At 38.3% G+C, this 19,630-nt stretch overlaps 1 protein-coding gene across 2 annotated transcripts in view; it reads left to right on the forward strand.

Moving 5' to 3' along the window:
- Nucleotides 1–1,108: 1,108 nt before the first annotated feature.
- Nucleotides 1,109–19,630, forward strand: part of RXFP1 (relaxin family peptide receptor 1) — a 135,788-nt gene continuing 117,266 nt past the window's right edge. Inside the window, exon 1 of one of the 2 annotated variants that reach the window (XM_054486087.2) lies at nt 1,109–1,420. In XM_054486087.2, the coding sequence (XP_054342062.2) occupies nt 1,306–1,420 (115 nt within the window). In that variant the 5' untranslated portion in view covers nt 1,109–1,305. The remainder of the gene's footprint in view (nt 1,421–19,630) is intronic. The other variant, XM_063664242.1, reaches the window with a different exon arrangement.

Genomic DNA, 19,630 nt, shown 5'->3' on the forward strand with positions numbered 1-19,630 from the left:
TAATCTTAAAATACTTCAAGTATTATTAAAAATAGTGAACAATTTATGGGACTAAATTCAGTTAACCATAAGCATGTCCATCAAAAGAACAGTGTCTTCACTAAATCTACTGCTAAATGAATAAGGACTTGTGAAGATTTCTATGTTAAAATTCTTCTTTCATGGAATTAATTATATTTATGGGGGGAGGAAGCAGTGTTAGTATAACCTTTTAGCCCTTATTTAGAAATAGGCTTATTATATTGAAGTCAATGATATACAGATATGTAATTCAAGCAGATTCTACTTGTATATCTACAAGTAGGGAGCATTAACCTCAAAAATAAATTCCTCATGTCAAAGGGCTACTACTCATTTGTTCCAGAAATTCATTAGCAAGTTGAAAAATAAGAATGACCCAGTCTGGTTAAAAGAAAATGCAGTCTACAGAAATGTTCATTGCATTTGCATACTTTTCCCCCCACTGGTCCAATAATAAAAATCATCATATGAATGACTGACACTTAGTAATCACCTATAATGCAGTAGGATCTACACCCCCTCATTATGCCCTGTGCTGGCCATCACAGCTACCTTGCTGCATACATATTTTGCTCCAGAAAAGCAAGGCACAGCCAAGAGTCAGCACCTGCATAACTCTAAAGTCACAGGGGACCTACAATTCAAACCCAGGCCAGCTTTGCTCCAGGACATCCAGTGACATGTCATGGTCTCCATTGTAACAAAATTCACAAGTTCAAAAGGATTTTAAGTTGTTTTATTCCTTTGTATTCTTCTTTCAACAATATCCTATTGTTCGAATTCCCAAACTCAAACAGTTTATAAACGATTGCTGTAGTTACACTTTAATTCCTGTCCCACAGTTAATTCCACAAAGGCATTTTGCCCTGTGTAATTCCATTCTTTTCCTAGTCGTGTGTCATAAGGGGAAAAAGTATGTTTTTGCTTGTGAGATATCTCTAGCTCAATTTCTTTCTGGTAGTGTGTCTTTGATCAGTTCAGACATTTCTCAGACTTCGTATACACCCTCGTTTGTAGATAGCATATGTGTTCTCTGAAACTTTTTATTGCTTTTCAGCTTTGTGTGTGTGTGTGCGCGCGTGCACGCGTGTGTGTGTGTAAAGAAGGAGATTAGGACATTTAGAGAAGGAGGGCGGGGAGGAGAGATCCTGAGAATAGAAAGGAGGAAAGAAAAAAAGAGGAATGGAAAGAGACAGAGAAAGGAAATGGGAGTGGAAGGAGGGAGGACTGCTTTGTAGCTGCTAAGATTGCAGACAGAAATAGCACACAACCACTGTGAGCTGTATGCGATTCAGAAACCAAGACCAAATTTTGCTCACTTTCATTAATCAGTTGCTCAGAGAGAAGGAAATGACATCTGGTTCTGTCTTCTTCTACATCTTAATTATTGGAAAATATTGTAAGTATGCTCAGTGTCTAATTTTGTATACCTTAGTATTTTGTGGAATAACCACAAGCACAAATGTTTATTCCTTATATTTATGCTTTTAAGATAAAATGCACTTGCTGATAAAATTGTAATCTCACTTCAGAATTGTTCTTCTTAGTATATGTCTGGTATTTGTATTAAAGACCATAATATCTTATCATAGTCAATAGTGAAGCAAGACTGATGTGCCGTGTAAACCTAGGCTTCATAATAACCAATTCATATAATTGATATTATAAGCAACATTATAATATTTAAAGAGTAGTAATTCTTAAACTGTATTCAAGGAATATATTCATTGAAAAATCCTAGGAAAGTCCTCACATTTGTGCCAGTTTCTGTGTAGTTGTAATGCTATATCGCCCTTATCCTTTGTGATTTGCTATCATAGGTGTGCTTCTGGGCAGGGAGATGCATTCATAAAACTCTTTTTATTTAGCAAGGTTTATCACTGTTCCTTGAAAGAAAAACAAGGGAAAGCACAAAGCAATGAAAAACATAGGCACAAAAGAAGCTCCAAATGGGCATGTTATTTTTACTATAATGACAAATTTTGTTTTTTCTATGTGTGCTATGGTTTATTTTTCAGAAAATCTTTTTTAAATTCAAGGGAAACAGTTGTGTGTTAAGCTCCATTTGAATTATAGTATGTAGATAGAAATAAAGTGTTTTTGTTTCTTAGGTAATAAATGATGAAAAAGTCAAAGCCAAACCAAGAACAAAACTTTCTGGGTATCTTTAATACTTTATGATTCCGGGAATGTGGGCTTTCACTAATTTGGAAATTAACAAGCCTTTTTATAGTCCTGTGTCTCTTAAAAGTTTGCATAAGTTTTGTTAACTCTGAGCTCTTCTATTAAGGAATGTCTCGGTAACTTTCAGTCCTGACTCTCCCAATTGTAATGTGTCAAAGTGATTATGTTTCCTTTTTCTCCTTCTTTCCTCCTTCCCTCTACTCCATCTCATCTAGAGTTAAAGTTAAAGGACAGCATCAAAACCACAGAAACTATTCAGAATCCTGGGGAAATATTCTAGTCCTAGCCTTCTCCATCTCTAATCTTGATTACTGACATTCCTATTTTTTAACTGAAGGGAAAACAATAAATTGCAAACCACCATCAAAAATGTAATGTTTCTAATTATAATTGCATGTTTAAACTACCAGAGCTTTTGACATTTGTGGCCAACAGCTTCAAAAATTAATGCCATATTTTACCATCCCTATTCCATTTCAGTGAAATGAATAGATTAAATAAGCCAGAGGAATATTTCCAAAATAGTCTTTCTAGTATAAAGAATTTAAGGGTATATAAAAGGTGTTTAGGGCAGGTTGGGAAGCAACTTTGGCCACTGTGTTACCAGTCATTTCAGGTTAGGAAAAAAATTCCATGTTTACCTGTACCCTTTTGTTAATAAATTATTTTCATGAGCAGAAAATAATAATGATGGTGGTGATGATGATGCCAAAACCCTCTGTCTCTTTAAATTTAACTTCTCTTTTGATTCAAAAGAAAATTTGGGAGTGTAGTGTAAGTTGAGAGCTCCAAGTTCTCATCCTTCCACGCCTTCCCCAGGAAATGAGGGCATAAACATTTGCAGCAAAGTTTGGCAAGGCAATTCCTGGCTACATGGTATTAACTGCATATTAGGGTGGGGGAACACTTGTCAGGGACCTCCTGAAATAGCACCCACAGCCGTGGCTCACCTTGAGTTTAGCCGCTCACCCAGGCCCCACCTAAGTGAGAATTTCCTGGGCACATAGCAATGGAAATCAACAGCCACACATAAGGACAAATTCTTAAACCTCTGTAAATGCCCCATGGTTGTTGTTTCTTTGTGTGTTTGCTTTGTTTTATTTTGTTTTTATATCCACTTTCCTGTTACGGGAAAGGTGATGTGATATCATGGAAGACACCTAACCTAAGATGCTTAGCTGCACTACCATGTACCGGTTCTATGATTTTCAGCAAATGATTTACCTCTTCTGGGCATGTGAAATGGCAATCAAATCCTTTACCCTGTCTACCTTTCAGAAACCCTGTGTTCCGTTCTTTATTACAAAAATTACCTCCTGAATCTTCACAACAACTCTATTATGTGGATACAATTAAGTACACGAGGTAGGACATTCAGTGCCTTGTCACAAGACTCGAGCTAATAAATGCCAAGATTGGAATGCTTTCAAAGCCCGTGCTCTCTCCCCTAGCCCATGATAATTCTCAGTAGCCATAATATGTATAAATGGGCTTTGAAAACTATAAAGCCTGTTACAGACGTAAGCAACTATTAGTCATCCTTTCAACCAAAAATACCTATGCATGCCAGAGCAGTGACCATGCTTTATTCACCTATCTTATTAAAGTAAGCATGGTCCCTGCTCTGAAGGGATAGAATGGAGAAGATGGCACGTTGATCTAGAATTCAATTCAATAAGACAAGTGCAAAAATTGAGGTCCACACGAACAGAGGTGACATTAAGACTTAGAAAAGATTTCCTTTTAGCCTTGAGAATTTTTCATTCTTTAAAAATCCTTCTGTCCGTAGTCTAATTAATTGTATTGTGCCAATGTTAATTTTTTAGTTTTGCAATGTACTAAATTTATGTAAGATTAAGGAAAGCTGGGTGAAAGGTATATGGGACCTCTCTGTACTATTTTTTCAACTTCTTGTAAGTATAGAATTATTTCAAAATCTGTAGTTAAAAAACAATCCCCAGGACAACTTGTATTATAAGTTCTTATCAGAAAATGCTGTATTATTTCTTAAATGATATCACTAAGCAAAACAATTCTTTTACTTAATGTTTTAGATAGGCAGGAAACAAGTGAAGATATAGGAAATAGAGGGAGTTCAAACATAAGCTTGATCCACATTAGTATTTTGCCCAGGACTGGCCCAGCTTAGTAAGGTCTTCTCTTTCAGACTCCTAGAGACACTTACCAGGCTACCTGGCCTTTGCTTTGGATCCCAGCACTGGCATAACTTGTAACAGTTCTCTTCTGTAACTATGAAGAAGGGAAAAGGAAGAGACAATTCCAGAACAGACCATTAGCTTGGTTAGTACATGGAAAAAGAGAAAGTTGGCATATTTATCCAATTCCAAAAGATGGGAGAATAAACATACCAATATGCAGACCACGGAGGTATACTTTGTTCCACCTTATACTTTGGTGGGGGAGGGGGTTGGGTTTTTTTTAAATTTGTATAAATTTATGGGGCATGAGTGCAATTTTGTTACATGCCTAGATTGCATAGTGGTCAAGTCAGGACTTTTAGGGTAACATGCATGGTACCAATTAAATAACTTCTCACCACCTTGTATTGTGGAGGCTGCTGACAATTTTGTATTGTTTTTACTATATATTTTGAATCATATTTTTAAGTTTCAAATGAAAGGAAAATTAATGAATCTGTGCAAATGCACCCTGATCTACATAAAGGGAAATTATTATGTTTGTGAACTAAATAGTCTTTCAAGCACAGTTTCACACATTAGTACAAACTTGTTAAACTAAAATGCCTGGAGTTGAGTATTCTAGTTAGGTTTAACTTTCTGTCTGAAAAACTGTAAGCATTTAGACCATTTGATTTCAATCCTTAGTTTACGGGTATAGTTGTTTTTCTATTTCCCATTTATTGAGAGGTCTCCATGGATGAGGAACAATGTAAGTGCTTTACAAACATGATCTTATTTTATTCCCATAATAACCCTATGAGATATTCTTACTTTACAAAATAGGAAACAGAGAGTGAGAAATATTTGGTAGCATTCCTGGCACCACTTCTTAGTAATGTTGCAAAGGAGATTTGAATCCAAGTCTATCTCCTTAAAAAGCCTATGCTATTAAACATGATTCAATTCTAACACTTTCTTAAATTATAATATAGAATTTAAAGTGAACTTAACAGACCCCTGACCTAGCTCACTGGCCTTCAAGCAAGTTAGATCTTTCTCTATTTTAGATATTAATCCATAAAGAAATATTGACCAGCCCAAGGTCTCAAAGCTGGTAAATCCAGGGCTTCCACCACCTACGGTGAGGGCCTCCCCATCCAAGGCAAGTTTAACAAATCCATGCTAGGAGTTTATATATCTCCTCTAATGAGCTGGTGCTATCTGCTTTGTATACATTCCTCAGTGTACACCAACAACTGATGAATTAGTATATGTAAATAATTTGAATATATACGAAGCACTTTTGTTTGCAGCACATGAAACTTAGCTATACATACAGCAAGTGCTAATAAATGTTGACTTAATTCCTACATTAGTTTACCTCTCCCTCCTCCTGGATATTTTATTCACCCCACAACCCCAACAGCTCTATTTCCTGCCTATGTGTAGTGATCCAATACTCTTTCATCTTTTTAAATTCTACAGCTTCATCTACTTCTGTGTTCAGAACAACAAGGACCCAACACTAAACCAAAAGCTCTTTCCTTCTTTGGAGATAAGCAGGGGCAAGTTGTGAATATTTCAAATTTAGGTTTTGTTCTCTATCACAACAAAAATAAATGTCAAATGGAAAAAGGACAGTGTAAAGTGAGATATCGTATTGTTCATGTTAGAACTTGGTATTTTCCTACTAAATAACTGTATTTTATAGCAACCTGGATATTATTAGATTTGTTGTTAAATAGATTCATTTTATAGTTATTTCAATACTACCTAAATTAACTGGGTCTCCTTATTTCTTCAATCTTTTATGATAATGAATATGCCTTTTGGAAATCATCAATGTTTTCAAGAAATTTCTGAGAGTTAATCTTTGGGAATGGTACTCTTGGGACTTTTCACCAGCTGGTCTAGGCCACCTGGAGCCCTTGCCTTTGGCCATTGTGCCAGCAACTCTCTCCACCTCTCTCTCCCCATCATTCTTCCTCAACTCCTCCTCCCATATTGCTCCAGGAACTCAAGTTCTCATTGAGTTCCTATGCAGATGGACACAGCTCTCTCTCTCCTTAGCTCCTGTTTCCAAATGCAATCCTAGGTTTACATTTAGACAGGGTGCTCACTTGAACCAAAATGTTACCCACATGATTAGCTACAAATGAAACAGCAGATAATCTGATACATTCTTTAATAGTAAGATTCACCCTTAAAAAAACAAAAAGTTGTTGAGATTTTAAATAATTTTTTGTTAGAGGATTGAGTGTCCACTTGAACTAAGAGGTCATATAATTATATGAGTTATTCCATTGATTAAAACGTATAGTTGGCCAGGCGTGGTGGCTCACGCCTGTAATCCCAGCACTTTGGGAGACAGAGGCAGAAGGATCACTTGAGGTCAGGAGTTCAAAACCAGCCTGGCCAACATGGCGAAACCACGTCTCTACTAAAAATACAAAAGTTAGCTGGGCATGGTGGTGGGCGCCTGTAATCCCAGCTACTCAGGTGGCTGAGGCTGGAGAATCGCTTGAACCCAGGAGGCAGAGGTTGCAATCAGCCAAGATCATGCCACTGCACTCCAGACTAGGTGACAAGAGTGAGACTCCATCTTCCAAAAAAAAAAAAAAATATATATATATATATACTGTTGCCTCCTACTAATCTTTTCCCTTGGTTCTCATCTAATTCATTTAAGGAAAAATGAAGTTTCTTTTTCCACTTCCCACAGTCTGATCCTCGAGTAAATTGCTATTACTTAGACAGTTTCTACTTAATGTCGCTCAAGTACTATTTTTAATTTCAGTTACATAAAATCAGACTTTTTTGAGTTGGAAGGCAAGGTAAAGCTATAAAGGACAACATCCTCATTTTTCACATAGAAACTAAGGCCATATAGCTGTGTTTCCTTTAGTTTTCAGCTGTCTTATTCTTAACTCACTTTTAAAAGTGGGTCTCCAAATTTCATATGTAGGACAAAAAGGGCAAGAAATATCAAAAGGGTAAAATATCACTTGAAAATAGAAAGAACCTAGACAGAAATTATTAAAATAAATTTATTATCTACCAAAATCCTAGTGTCAATGATTAAGACTTTGCCAATACACTAAGCTAGTATAATCCCTCTTCACATACCTACCTTGTAGAAGAACATTTAAATCATTCTCACAACCAAGGAGAGAAAGATTCTCATTGCACCTGCCCATCACCATGTCTGCAGCCAGAGGAACTTTAATGAAAGGGACTTTAAAAATGCTTAGAGTAAGGCAGGGGGCAGTGGCTCATGCCTATAATCCCAGCACTTTGGGAAGCCAAGGCAGGTGGATTGCTTGAGCCTAGGAGTTCAAGACCAGCCTGGGCAACATGGCAAGACCCCCATCTCTACAAAAAATACAAAATTTAGCCAGTCGTGGTGGCAAGCATCTGTAGTTCCAGCTACTCGGGAAGCTGAGGTGGGAGGATCGCTTGAGCCTGGGAGGCAGAGGTTGCAGTGAGCCAAGATGGTGCCACTGCACTCCAGCCTAGGCAACAGAGCAATACCCTGTGTCAGAAAAAGAAAAAAAAAAAATGCTCAGAGTAAGTCAAAACCCACTGGATGTCTTCACTATTAATGTCTCCTCTCCAGTCCATGCTCCTATCCTATTCCCCAGACAATAGAGTCATCTCTAAAGATGCAGCCCTTTTCATCACATGCCACGCAAATCATGAATCTGGCCCCTGGGGTCACCCCTCTAAGGTGAGAGAGGCTTCATGTGCCACAGGTTGAAAAATGAGACTGAGCATTGCTACAGCAGAAGAAACTTTGCCAACTTCTCAGGAGTAATTTATAGACTATCAGAATCTCTCAGACACTTCTAGTGTCCAGAGAAATGCTCTCTTTTTTTCTGGGTGCCCCAGATAATGTAGGCACCAAATACCTGGGTGCTTCACCGCTCCTATAACCTCTTCATTCCCACCAAAAAAGAATGCCATCTCTTCTGTCTTTCTGCCTATGCAGGTGCCAGAGAGGGCAGACAGTGGAGGCCCTGGTTGTAGGGAGTCGAATATCCCTAAATGTACTGTTTTCTTCCCTCTCCCCACCCCAGCACACACAGTTTCCTGAGATAGAGTAACATGTTTCAATCCTCACCTTTGTGGGGATTGAAAGGACACTCACAGAGCAACACAGAGCATCCTCACTGTTATGTTAAACGACCCCAAGATATTCATTCCTGATATGGTAAAACATAAATCCCACAGTGGTCATAAACTCTGCTATCATGAAAGTCTGATCTCTTTTTTCGCTTGCTTGTTTTGTTGTTGTTGTTGTTGTTGTTTATGAGACAGGGTTTTGCTCTGTGGCCCAGGCTGGAGTGCAGTGGTGTGATCACAACTCACTGCAGCCTCAACCTCCTGGACTCAAGTGATCCTCCCACCTCAGCCTCCTGAGTAGCTGGTACCACAGGTGCATGCCACCACGCCCGGCTAATTTTTGTATTTTTTGTAGAGATGGGAGTTTCACCATGTTGCCCAGACTGGTCTCTAACTCTTGGGCTCAAGCCGTCTGCCCACCTCAGCCTCTCAAATCTCTGGGATTACAGGCATGAGCCGCTGCTCCCAGACTCCTTCAAGTTTTGATCCTGCTACATGCTTGGGTTTCTCCTCCTTTGCTTCTCTCCCAGATTGTCTATTTAGTGCCAAGTGGATTCCCTGCAGCTTTCCCTTTCCTGGCTAAGCAACCTAGATACTGGCTTCCAGTTCTAATTAACCAGTTCCTCTTTCTCCCTCAGCGCTTAATTTCTCCTTCCTATCTTAACGATTCTCTGTATTCCTTAGTCTCACCACACCTTCTGACAAAATACCCACAAAGAGAAACTCTCCTGTCTTGGTCTCAAATCTTGCAACCCAAATTCTGATTTCTACTCATTTCATTTCCCTAATAAATACCTTCTCCTCATGAATTAGGACTTTCATAGAGAACAGCTGCCTGTTAAACATACTACTTGCAGATTATACGCCTCCCTCATTTTGCAGTTACCTGGGTTCATGGACATTTTTGGCCAATTTTTTTCAGTGTTGTGTAAATTGGTTCCAACACCTGATCCTCATAATACAAGCAAGTTATGACCCTGCAGTTTCCTGTAGTTGCAGCCATTTAAACAGATAAATCTTACTTTACAGAGTTTAAATTAAAACATTATAAAATAGAACATGCAAATAGATAGGAAATGACAAATTTTGAACAAAATTTATATGTGTGTGTGCCTGGACCTAGTGAAAGAAATCAGATAAGCTGCCATAGGAAGCTTTTTTGGAAGCTTTTATCCAGGCACATATTGCAAGTATAAGTTAACGAAAATAACTCTTCTCAGGTGCATCACGCATTGGCTTCTGAGATACAGCACAATCCACTCTGCCATTACCTTCACTCATAAAACCTCGGATTCTTTTTATCCTCTTCTCTCACCCTCTGTTGCTCACCCTAGCCTTTTGATATTTTAATGGTTTTTTCCCAGAGCAGGCTAGAAATGTTTGATTTGTTTTCAATGGTCCAGAAGATTTGCCGTTTTTACTTTCTCATTGTGGCTGATTTGCTGGAAATTGCAAAACTGCCTCATGGTTTATAAATGTTTCTACTTTCTCACACATTTCAAACTTAGACACAATGACATCATCAGTCATGCTTTCTGTTAGCTTCTTAACCTCCATTTAACCTCCCTTTTTGTGTTAAGATCAGGAGAGGTGGCCAGTTTAGCAAAGTCAAATTTAGATTTTTATTTCTGCCCTTCTAATTGCAGTCGTTACCCCTGATCCTGTGAACTTGCAGCACCACAGTTTAAGTTCCCTGGAAAGGAAAGAGGGATTGTTTTTGTTTGTTGATATTTTCTCAACCACTGAACATTCGTCTTCAGTGGTGATCTAAAATAATGTGGCAAGTCATTTGTCTATCAAATCCATTTTAATGGAAAAAATCTGTACAGAGCTTTTTGTAGCGCATCTGGCTCTTGGGCACCTTTTTTCAAAGTTTCTATGCTAGTAAACATAGCAGGTTCAATTTGAAAGCTCCACGCCCTCTTCTGTTCTTCAATCCCCTAGAGGCTTTGAGTCTTTTTTGAGACAGGGTCTTGCTCTCCTGGCCCAGGCTGGAATGCAGTAATGCAATCTTGGCTCACTGCAAACTCTGCCCCCTGGCTCAAGCAGTCCTCCCAACTAAGCCTCGCGAGTTGCTGGCACTCCAAGTGCATGCCACCATGCCTACCTATTTAAAAAAAAAAATTTATAGAGAGGAAGACACACTACATTGCCCAGGCTGGTCCTAAACGCCTGGGCTCAAGCCATCTGCCTACCTCAGCCTCCCAAAGTACTGGGATTGAGCCACTGCACCTGGTCTGCCTTTGACTCTTCACTATTTCTCTCTCTTTGATCCAAGGCCCTTGGCCTCACTCTCTGCCCCTCTGTTTCCTCCAATCACTCAGCCCCTCACTCCTGATCCTCTCCTGACACACATATTCCACTACTGCACAGGGTCATCTTGAACACAAAATTTACTTCTATTCTAATTTTTTCAGGAGAATCCACCCTTCGGTTTTTGTCCTTTTTTTCCTCAGAGAGCATGGGGTTGGGGAGGGGTTCAGGGAATGTTAACAAAGGTAATGCCAGCATTCTCTGACATGAAGTTTGAGGGTAGAAGGAAATGTTATAAACTACTACTACACACACACTTTAAATCTTATGCCATCATTAACATTAAGCATACCAAATCCAGGTATGATATATAGTGTAAACATTTTCATGTTTATAGATCACAAACCTCAGATGTGCAAAAATTATATTTTATATTTCTATGACTGAAATTCAGAGCTCATGACTCCTACATAAAATAATAGAACATTTAAATTTGCTAATTCAAAGTAGCTTGGTTTTAAAATCAGGCACTTTTTCTTTAAAATGCAATCTGGGTTTTCTTTTGGTTTGGGTTTTTTGTTGTTTGATTGTTTTACATTTAAGGGGTGTATGCACAGGTTTGTTACATGGGTATATTGTGTGATGCTGAGGCTTAGGCTTCTAATGATCCTGTCACCCAAGTAATGAACATACTACCTGATAGGCAGTTTTTCAGAATTTGCCCCCCCCCCTTTGGAATCCTCAGTGTCTCTTGTCCCCATCCTTTTGTGTGTGTTTACCCATGCACCCAGTGTTCAGCTCCCACTTATAAGTGAGAACATGTAGCATTTGTTTTTCTGTCTCTGTGTGAATTTACTTAGGATAATCTCCTCCCACTGCATCCCTGTTGCTGCAAAGGACAGGATATCATTTTTTTTTATCACTGGGTAGTATTCCATGGTACCATATTTTCTTTATCTGATCTACCGTTGGTGGGCATCTAGATGGATTCCATGTCTTTGCTATTGTGAATAGTGCTGTGATAAACATATATATGAGTGGAGGTGTCTTTTTGGTAGAACTGTGTATAAAATACAATCTCAATCGCTTAAGAAATCTTACTTGCGCAACCCTTTTTCCCTTCTGACCAACAGCATCTGATTTCGGTGACAGTTTTGCAAACATCAGAATTGAGGAGGCAGGTAGAGAGGTGAACATCTCGTCACTTTGCCAGCTACTCATGAGGGTTAACTCACTCTGGCCAGAATGGGTGACACCAGCACCCACCAAAGCATTCAACCACTCTTCCACATTGTTCTCCAGCTAATCCACATGCTTCTCACCAAAGATCACCACCACCGTCTGCTCATAGCCTTCTTAGGAGACCACAGGAAGCCCTCAAGTGTCCTTCCTCACCTGTTGGGAACTCAGGCAGATTCGGGGCTGGCAAAGGCCCTGTGTCTAGCTCACCCATTCACCATTGCCTCCCTCACTTCAAGACCCTGCTTCTCCTAGAGATGTGCCCTTTCTTTGAGCTGGACATTAGGATTTGAGACAAGAATCACTTCTGCTTAGGCAGTCCCCCAAATTCTCTTAGTAATTTCCACCTCCTCCCTCACCCTACAGAGTTTTAATACCAAAGGAACAGGGTGCTTCCTTCTCACATTTCATTCTCAGCAGGTTCAGGAAAACTGCTTTGAGGGCATCACACATGCTTAACCCTTAATTATCTCTAGAGCTTATGGAAAGACTGGATGTTCTGTGTCCTTCATTACTGGGTCTTAATGTTCAAGGCCAGTATGGTAGAATCTAACAAGTGAATAAAAAGAAAGAAAAAATATTATCTCTCTCAAGCACCTATCTTTTGCCATTGAAAGCCATGACTCTAAAGCTGTGGAATTTAAAGCCAAGAAGGTGAGGACTCTAGAAAGTTTTTGGGGCTCTGCCTTCCCTGAGCAATAAAGTACAGTCTAAATTTCTAGTTTTAGTGGTGGAAGAATAAAAAAGGAATAACCCTGAAGGAAGCATACATGGACATACCCTAAAATCAGTAATTATAAACACAAAGCCACAGTAATTAGAAATAATCATTATAACGAAATACCTTAGTAAGAGATGCACTCTTTTTATTTGCAAATCATATCATATCAGATTTTTAGCTATTTCCCAACACTGTAAAATAGACACAAGTGAATATGCATATTTACCCTTACTCTCAAGAAACTTCTATAGGAGAATTGGAATTTTCAAAACTTGCCTAATGATAGATAGGGTTAGTCTATCTTCATTTGGTCATTTATTTTTTAAGTCACACACAAAAAATGTGCTTGCCCTATTTGGATTCTAACTCAAATATCTTGGCTCAAAATTCTGTGCTCTTTCTGATACCACTTTTCCCTACTCTTCTATTCTGTTGCCCACAATGGTTTCTCATATTTCACTTACACCTGCCTTTCATGTAACTTTTATTTTTAATCTCTTTTCCATACACTTTTCTATATGCTTTTTTCCTATTGCTTTATTCAACACTAATCACAATATTATAGATGAAAACATCAATGTATAAAAGTGTTATTATTCAAAGTGTGAAAAATCCCAAATCATTAGGCATATTTATTAAATTTCTCCCATAAATTCTTTCTGATGCAATGTCTAAAACAATAGAATGTGTAATAAATAATTGGAAGGAGTAAGGAATAGCCTCACATGACACTCTCACCCCCTAGAAACTACTGGATCACATTCTTCTGTAATTAGTCTCCCAGGGACCTACACCACTTTTAAATTTATTCTGGGGAAATTGTGGCAGATATTTAATGTATATTATAATGTGCTTCTTTCCATGTACTTAGATACACAAAGTGTTCTAGATCAATGTTAAAATATTCTGAATTTTTTTTTTTTTTTTTGAGACAGAGTTTCGCTCTTGTTGCCCAGGCTGGAGTGCAATGGTGCAATCTCAGCTCACTGCAACCTCCGCCTCCTGGGTTCAAACGATTCTGCTGCCTCAGCCTCCCGAGTAACTGGGATTACAGGCATGCGCCACCACGCCCGGCTAACTTTGTATTTTTATTAGAGAGGGGTTTCTCCATGTTGGTCAGGTTGGTCTCGAACTCCCAACCTCAGGTGATCTGCCTGCCTCGGCCTCCCAAAGTGCTGGGATTACAGGCATGAGCCACCGCGCCGGGCCTTATTCTGATTATTAATAGGAATTATTTACATTGCTAAAGTTATAGGTAAGAGTCGTTAAGTTGTTGATGTTTTGGTTAAATGATAAGCACTCATAAATGTTGTCTGATTATATCCTCACATGAACCCTGAAAGGTAATGTTTTCTCACCTTTCCAGAATGAAGAGAGAAATTTAGAAATTTGTCAAGGTCATGGGCACATCAATGCTTAGTCCAGAACTCGAACTCAAGTTTCTCTGATTCCCAAGCCTGAGTTTTTTCACTCACATACAGACACCAAAATCATGTTCTCTCTCATTTTTATTATTATTATTATTATATATTATTACATATAATACATAATTTTTATTACACATAATAAAATAATTTATATTGTTATATTAATATATTACATATGATAAAATATTATCACTATTATAGATAATATATGATAAAATGATTTATAAGTATATAATATTTTATCATTTATTATATCTCATTTTATAAGACGAGAATTCCTATTCCCATTAACAGGTGAACAAGCTAGCCAAGCAAGTTGAACTGGTTGCAGATTTACCATGTTTTATTTCCCAGGGAGAGGAAAGAAGGGCACTGCAAGGTCAGGTACAGCATGCGCAAGGTCATGGAGACAGCAAAGGACACGGCAGGCTCAGAATATGATGAGAAGTCTGGGGTAGTTTAAGAGGAGGGCTGAAGCAGATGCTTGGAGGTAAGTTAGAGAAGATCACCAGAACCAGATCATGAAGGTCTTTGTAAGCCACGTGCCAGAGTTAGGATGGTAATATATTAGTAATTCAAATTGAGGTTTTGCACAAAATGGAAGTAACTCAGGCAAATTACCAAAAATGGACTAAAATGTGAGAAACTGAAAGCAATCCTTAGAGAGGGTGTGGCCCTTGCACTTGAGTCACTGGAAAGATACAGGCTATGAACAAGTCGAATCAGCTACTGGTTTTCACAAGGAAGTAACTCAGGCAAATTACCAAAAATGGACTAAAATGTGAGAAACTGAAAGCAATCCTTAGAGAGGGCGTGGCCATTGTACTTGAGTGACTGGAAAGATACAGGCTATGACCAAGTCAAATCAGATACTGGTTTTCACATTGTTTTCCTGGGATCTTAATACATTTTTAAAATATTTTCTCCCTATTCCTATCTATAAAATACACAAAATATGTGTGGAACACACTACAGAATGTTTGTTGAATACCCTGACTGTGATAGGACTGGTCTTTTTGATATTGCACTCCACAAATATCCAACTATTATCCCTATTTCTCGTTCTTAAGAGTTTGATCTAGTCTGTGTGTGTTTTCCACAGTTCCTATTTCCCTTGTGTTATTTTCCAACTCACTATTTTCTTTAACTCTGGAAAGCCCTCTGATCCAGTTTACAAATAAGACAATAAATAAAACATAACAGAAAATACTAACGAAGTTTCATACAATAATGGACAATAGATGGACAAAATGCTTATATACAGTTATTTGAATCAAATGGAATGAACTCATTATCTAGAAGTACATACAATCTGTACTCTTTAATCAATCAGTAACTTTCCAACACAAAGGTTGTTACTCAAAATATCAGTCAAAAGATTTAAGAGATTTTATTCAGCAACTATAACCTCACAGCAGTAGAAAACAGCACATAGACAATTTAAAATATTGTGTTTATAGGACCAAGGCCTAATACCTGTAAGAATACAATTTTACTCTCTATTTTAATATATTTACATTTTAATAGTACTACCCATGATATGTTTAATGCATGGGTGTAAATACATTGCTTTTTCTCATTGTATTTTCCTTTATAAAGGACACCTTAAGAGTATGATGAGACAGTGCTGAAAGTTTAAGGTGCATTATGGGAAATGCATCAATCAGATATAACTTAAATATCCTCAGCAGACTTTTAATTTCCCTAAGAATTGCAGAATCATAGTCATGCTATCTAGAGAAATAGCTTGCTCAGAACATCTTTAAAGTAAGAATACATTCAGTCATTCTTGCAGGTAATTATTAACCCAAGTATTGAACTATAAGAGATACCTGACTTAAAATAGGCTCTTTTTGCAAATACTGTATACAGTATGAGCAAATCATTGCTAATGCCTTCCAACATGACTAGAAATATTATAACTACAGGTCACAGAAAACTATAGTTTTAAAACACATATGAAAAGATTAGTGGTTACCTTCAATTGAACAAAGTCATATTCTTCCACAGGATAAATTATTTTCTGGCATAAATTAGACGCATATTTGGAAACTCGTATTAACTGTTTCAAAATAACATAGGAAATCATATACACTTTGGAGTTGCAATATTGTACTAAATAGGGTTTACACTTATGAGCTGAAAGAATTCCATACACGTGGAATGCACAAAGTTTTGTTTACTGTTTCCAAAAAAAGTGACTTCTATGCCAATCTGTCAATTTATATTAGGCTGGTGCAAAAGTAATTGCGGTTTTTGCCGTTAAGTAATGGCAAAAACCGCAATTACTTTTGCACCAACCTAATAGAAACCTAGCTAAACTAGAAAAATAGGTTTGTTCACTTGATTAATACAGGTATATGCTCTAGAATCTAAATCTAAAATCAAACCTCTCTTTATGATTTTACCAATATTTGATAACAAACTACAGCTGTGGGAAATATAGCATTATCCCCACCATTGTGTTTACTGGTGAGCTAGTCCTCATTTGAAATATTTCTCTTTTTATCTCTTTCTTTCATTAACTATCTCTTCCTTTCATCCTTTCCTTCCCTTATCCCCCCAAAAAACAACTAAATTTTCTTAGTCTAGTTGTTTCACAGACAAAATCTGTAGTCCCTAGAGTTTCTATGAGGCAGGTAAAGGGCTTATGTCCTTTGAGAAAACAAGGTCTTGGTGGCAGACTATGTTAACATCAGGCCTGAAATGCCCTTGGGGGATATTTATAGAAATTGGGTCTTACTTAGCTGACAATAGAGTCTGGAGAAAAGAACTACTTTCTATATGCATTAAAGAGAACTTCATGACACCATTATTTTAAAATACTCTTCTAAGTATTTCAGACACACGGACAATTATTCATTCTTCCTTTCCTTAAGCTAATTTTGTTTTACTTCCTACAATATGCCAAGCACCAATACAGGCATCAGAAATAAATGATGGACAACTCCAGAAAGATCCCTCACCTATGGGAATTTATAATCTGGCGGTGATATTTAAATAACAAAAAGTAAACTGATAAACAAGATATCTAAAAGAGTAGTAAGTATTGTGAAGAAGGAAAATGTAGTGGAATAGGATAGTAACTAGCAAGGAATTTAAAGGGATAGAGGGATAGATAAAGGGATCCCAAGCAGTCTCCGTAAGGGAGGGATACTTAAGCTGAGGCTTGAAGAATGAGGAACAGCCAGGCTTGTAATGATCTGAGGGAAGAACAATGCAGGCACTCAGATAGATAGAACAGCCAACTCAAGACGCTAAAGTCAGAGCAAACCTAGCATATCAAGAGAGGACAGTGTTTGTAAGTCAAATTAAGTGAGGGAAGAAATGTGGAAAGAAACCAAGTTGGTGAATAGGATTGGCCCATTTATGTAAGGTAAAAGGTAAAGGTTAAAAGTTTGGATTTTATTCCAAGAACAATGGCGTGTCAGTAGAAGTGTTAGAAGAGGACACATTAATGATCTACTTTAATTTTGAAAGATCCCTCTGGCTGCTGTGTAGAGAACAGGATGAAAAGAGGCAGGCATGGAAGCAGGAAGTCCAAGTGAGAGACAGCTGCAATTAGACTCGATGGCTTGCACTCTGGGGAAAGAAGCAGAGACGAGAAGTTGACTCATTTCAGATAGTCAAGTGCTGAAGGATTGCAAGTGGGAGGTGATGGGCTAAGAGAAAAGAATTCTTTATTCCTAAAAGATGAGAGAATGCAGAATGAATTGTGAGTCAGAGAGAAGCCAAAGGCATTTTTTTTATGGGGAGAAAGAATAGGGGCCAGGCACAGTGGCTCACACCTGTAATCCCAACACTTTGGGAGGCCGAGGCGGGCAGATCACCTGAGGTCAAGAGTTCGAGACCAGCCTGACCAACATGGAGAAACCCCGTTTCTGCTAAAAATACAAAATTAACTGGGTGTCATGGCACATGCCTGTAATCCCAGCTACTGGGGAGGCTGAGGCACTTGAATTCGGGAGGCGGAGGTTGCAGTAAGCTGAGTTCGTGCCATTGCACTCCAGCCTGGGCAACAAGAGCAAAACTCTGTCTCAAAAAAAAAAAAGGAATAGGTAGAAAAATGGTCATATAATCTATGACTTCTGTATGAAATAATTCAATTCTAAAAGAAGGGTGCTTTCTTACACATTCCACAGATGTGCATCCAACCCATGTATTATTCTAATGAGATGAGTACAGATGGGCAGGTGAGCAAGGGCCATTCAAAACACGCCCAGGTGGCAACAGCAATAAGAGAGTATGATGGAAGAGGGAGAAAATGACTCCTTCCTCACTACTTAACCCAGTGACCTGAATTAGCAACCACCTCTCATCATAGGAAGCATTACATCGAGATGGCATCGTGGACAGAAAGAGGAAGTTAGGCAGTTGGCAACAGAAACTACTTGCTCTGTTCATTAAAAGACAAACTGGAATGAAGCTGGAAACCATCATTCTCAGCAAACTATCGCAAGGACAAAAAACCAAACACCGCATGTTCTCACTCATAGGTGGGAATTGACCAATGAGAACACATGGACACAGGAAGGGGAACATCACACACCGGGGACTGTTGTGGGGTGGGGGGAGGGGGGAGGGATAGCATTAGGAGATATACCTAATGCTAAATGACGAGTTAATGGGTGCAGCACACCAACATGGCACATGTATACATATGTAACAAACCTGCATGTTGTGCACATGTACCCTAAAAGTATAATAATAATAAAATTTTTTAAAAAAAGACAAACTGGAAAGGTTTGGAGATGAGGGTGCTCTACAAAAGATGAAGAGTATTAACTAGTTCCTGATAGACACTTATAATAAAAGAAAAAAGGCATATGTAATACCTACTTGATATCAGAGAGGTCTTAGCATCAAATTAGACCACATGTGCTGCTTAGCATTTCAGATAGTGTTTGGCCCATGGTGCTTACAATTTCATGGATTGATGATTGAGTGGTGTGGAATCTAGGAAGTATATTTTTAGTACAGTCATTACAGTAGAGCTAACCATGTCCAGTAAAACCTTGTCTCAGACTCTAACAGCCTCTAAATGCCTTTGAAATTGTCCTTTTGGCTAAAGATGGAAAAAAAAAATCACAGATTTCAAGTCATAAACACACAGGTGGAGTGGAATGAAATATCTGGAAATACCTTAAACTGGAAGTTAAGAGCAATGGGTTTAGAAAAAAGGGAATTGTCATCTAGTACTGAGACTTCTGTGAAAGGTAACAATGAGGAGATTTTGTACATCCATTAATTTTATCTAATCATACCAAACAACCTGGCAGGGGGTAGTTACTGTTACCAGAAAGGGGTCCCGATCTAGACCCCAAGATAGGGTTCTTGCATCTCACACAAGAAAGAATTTGGGGGGAGTCCATAAAGTGAAAGCAAGATGATTAAGAAAGTAAAGGAAGAAAGAATGGCCACTCCATAGGCAGAGCAGCGGCATGGGCTGCTCAGCAGCTTATACTTATTTCTTGATTCTATGCTAGACAAAGGGTGGGGATTACTCATGAGTTTTCTGGGAA

Source organism: Pongo pygmaeus, chromosome 3, assembly GCF_028885625.2.
Source record: "Pongo pygmaeus isolate AG05252 chromosome 3, NHGRI_mPonPyg2-v2.0_pri, whole genome shotgun sequence".
NCBI lineage: Eukaryota > Metazoa > Chordata > Mammalia > Primates > Hominidae > Pongo > Pongo pygmaeus.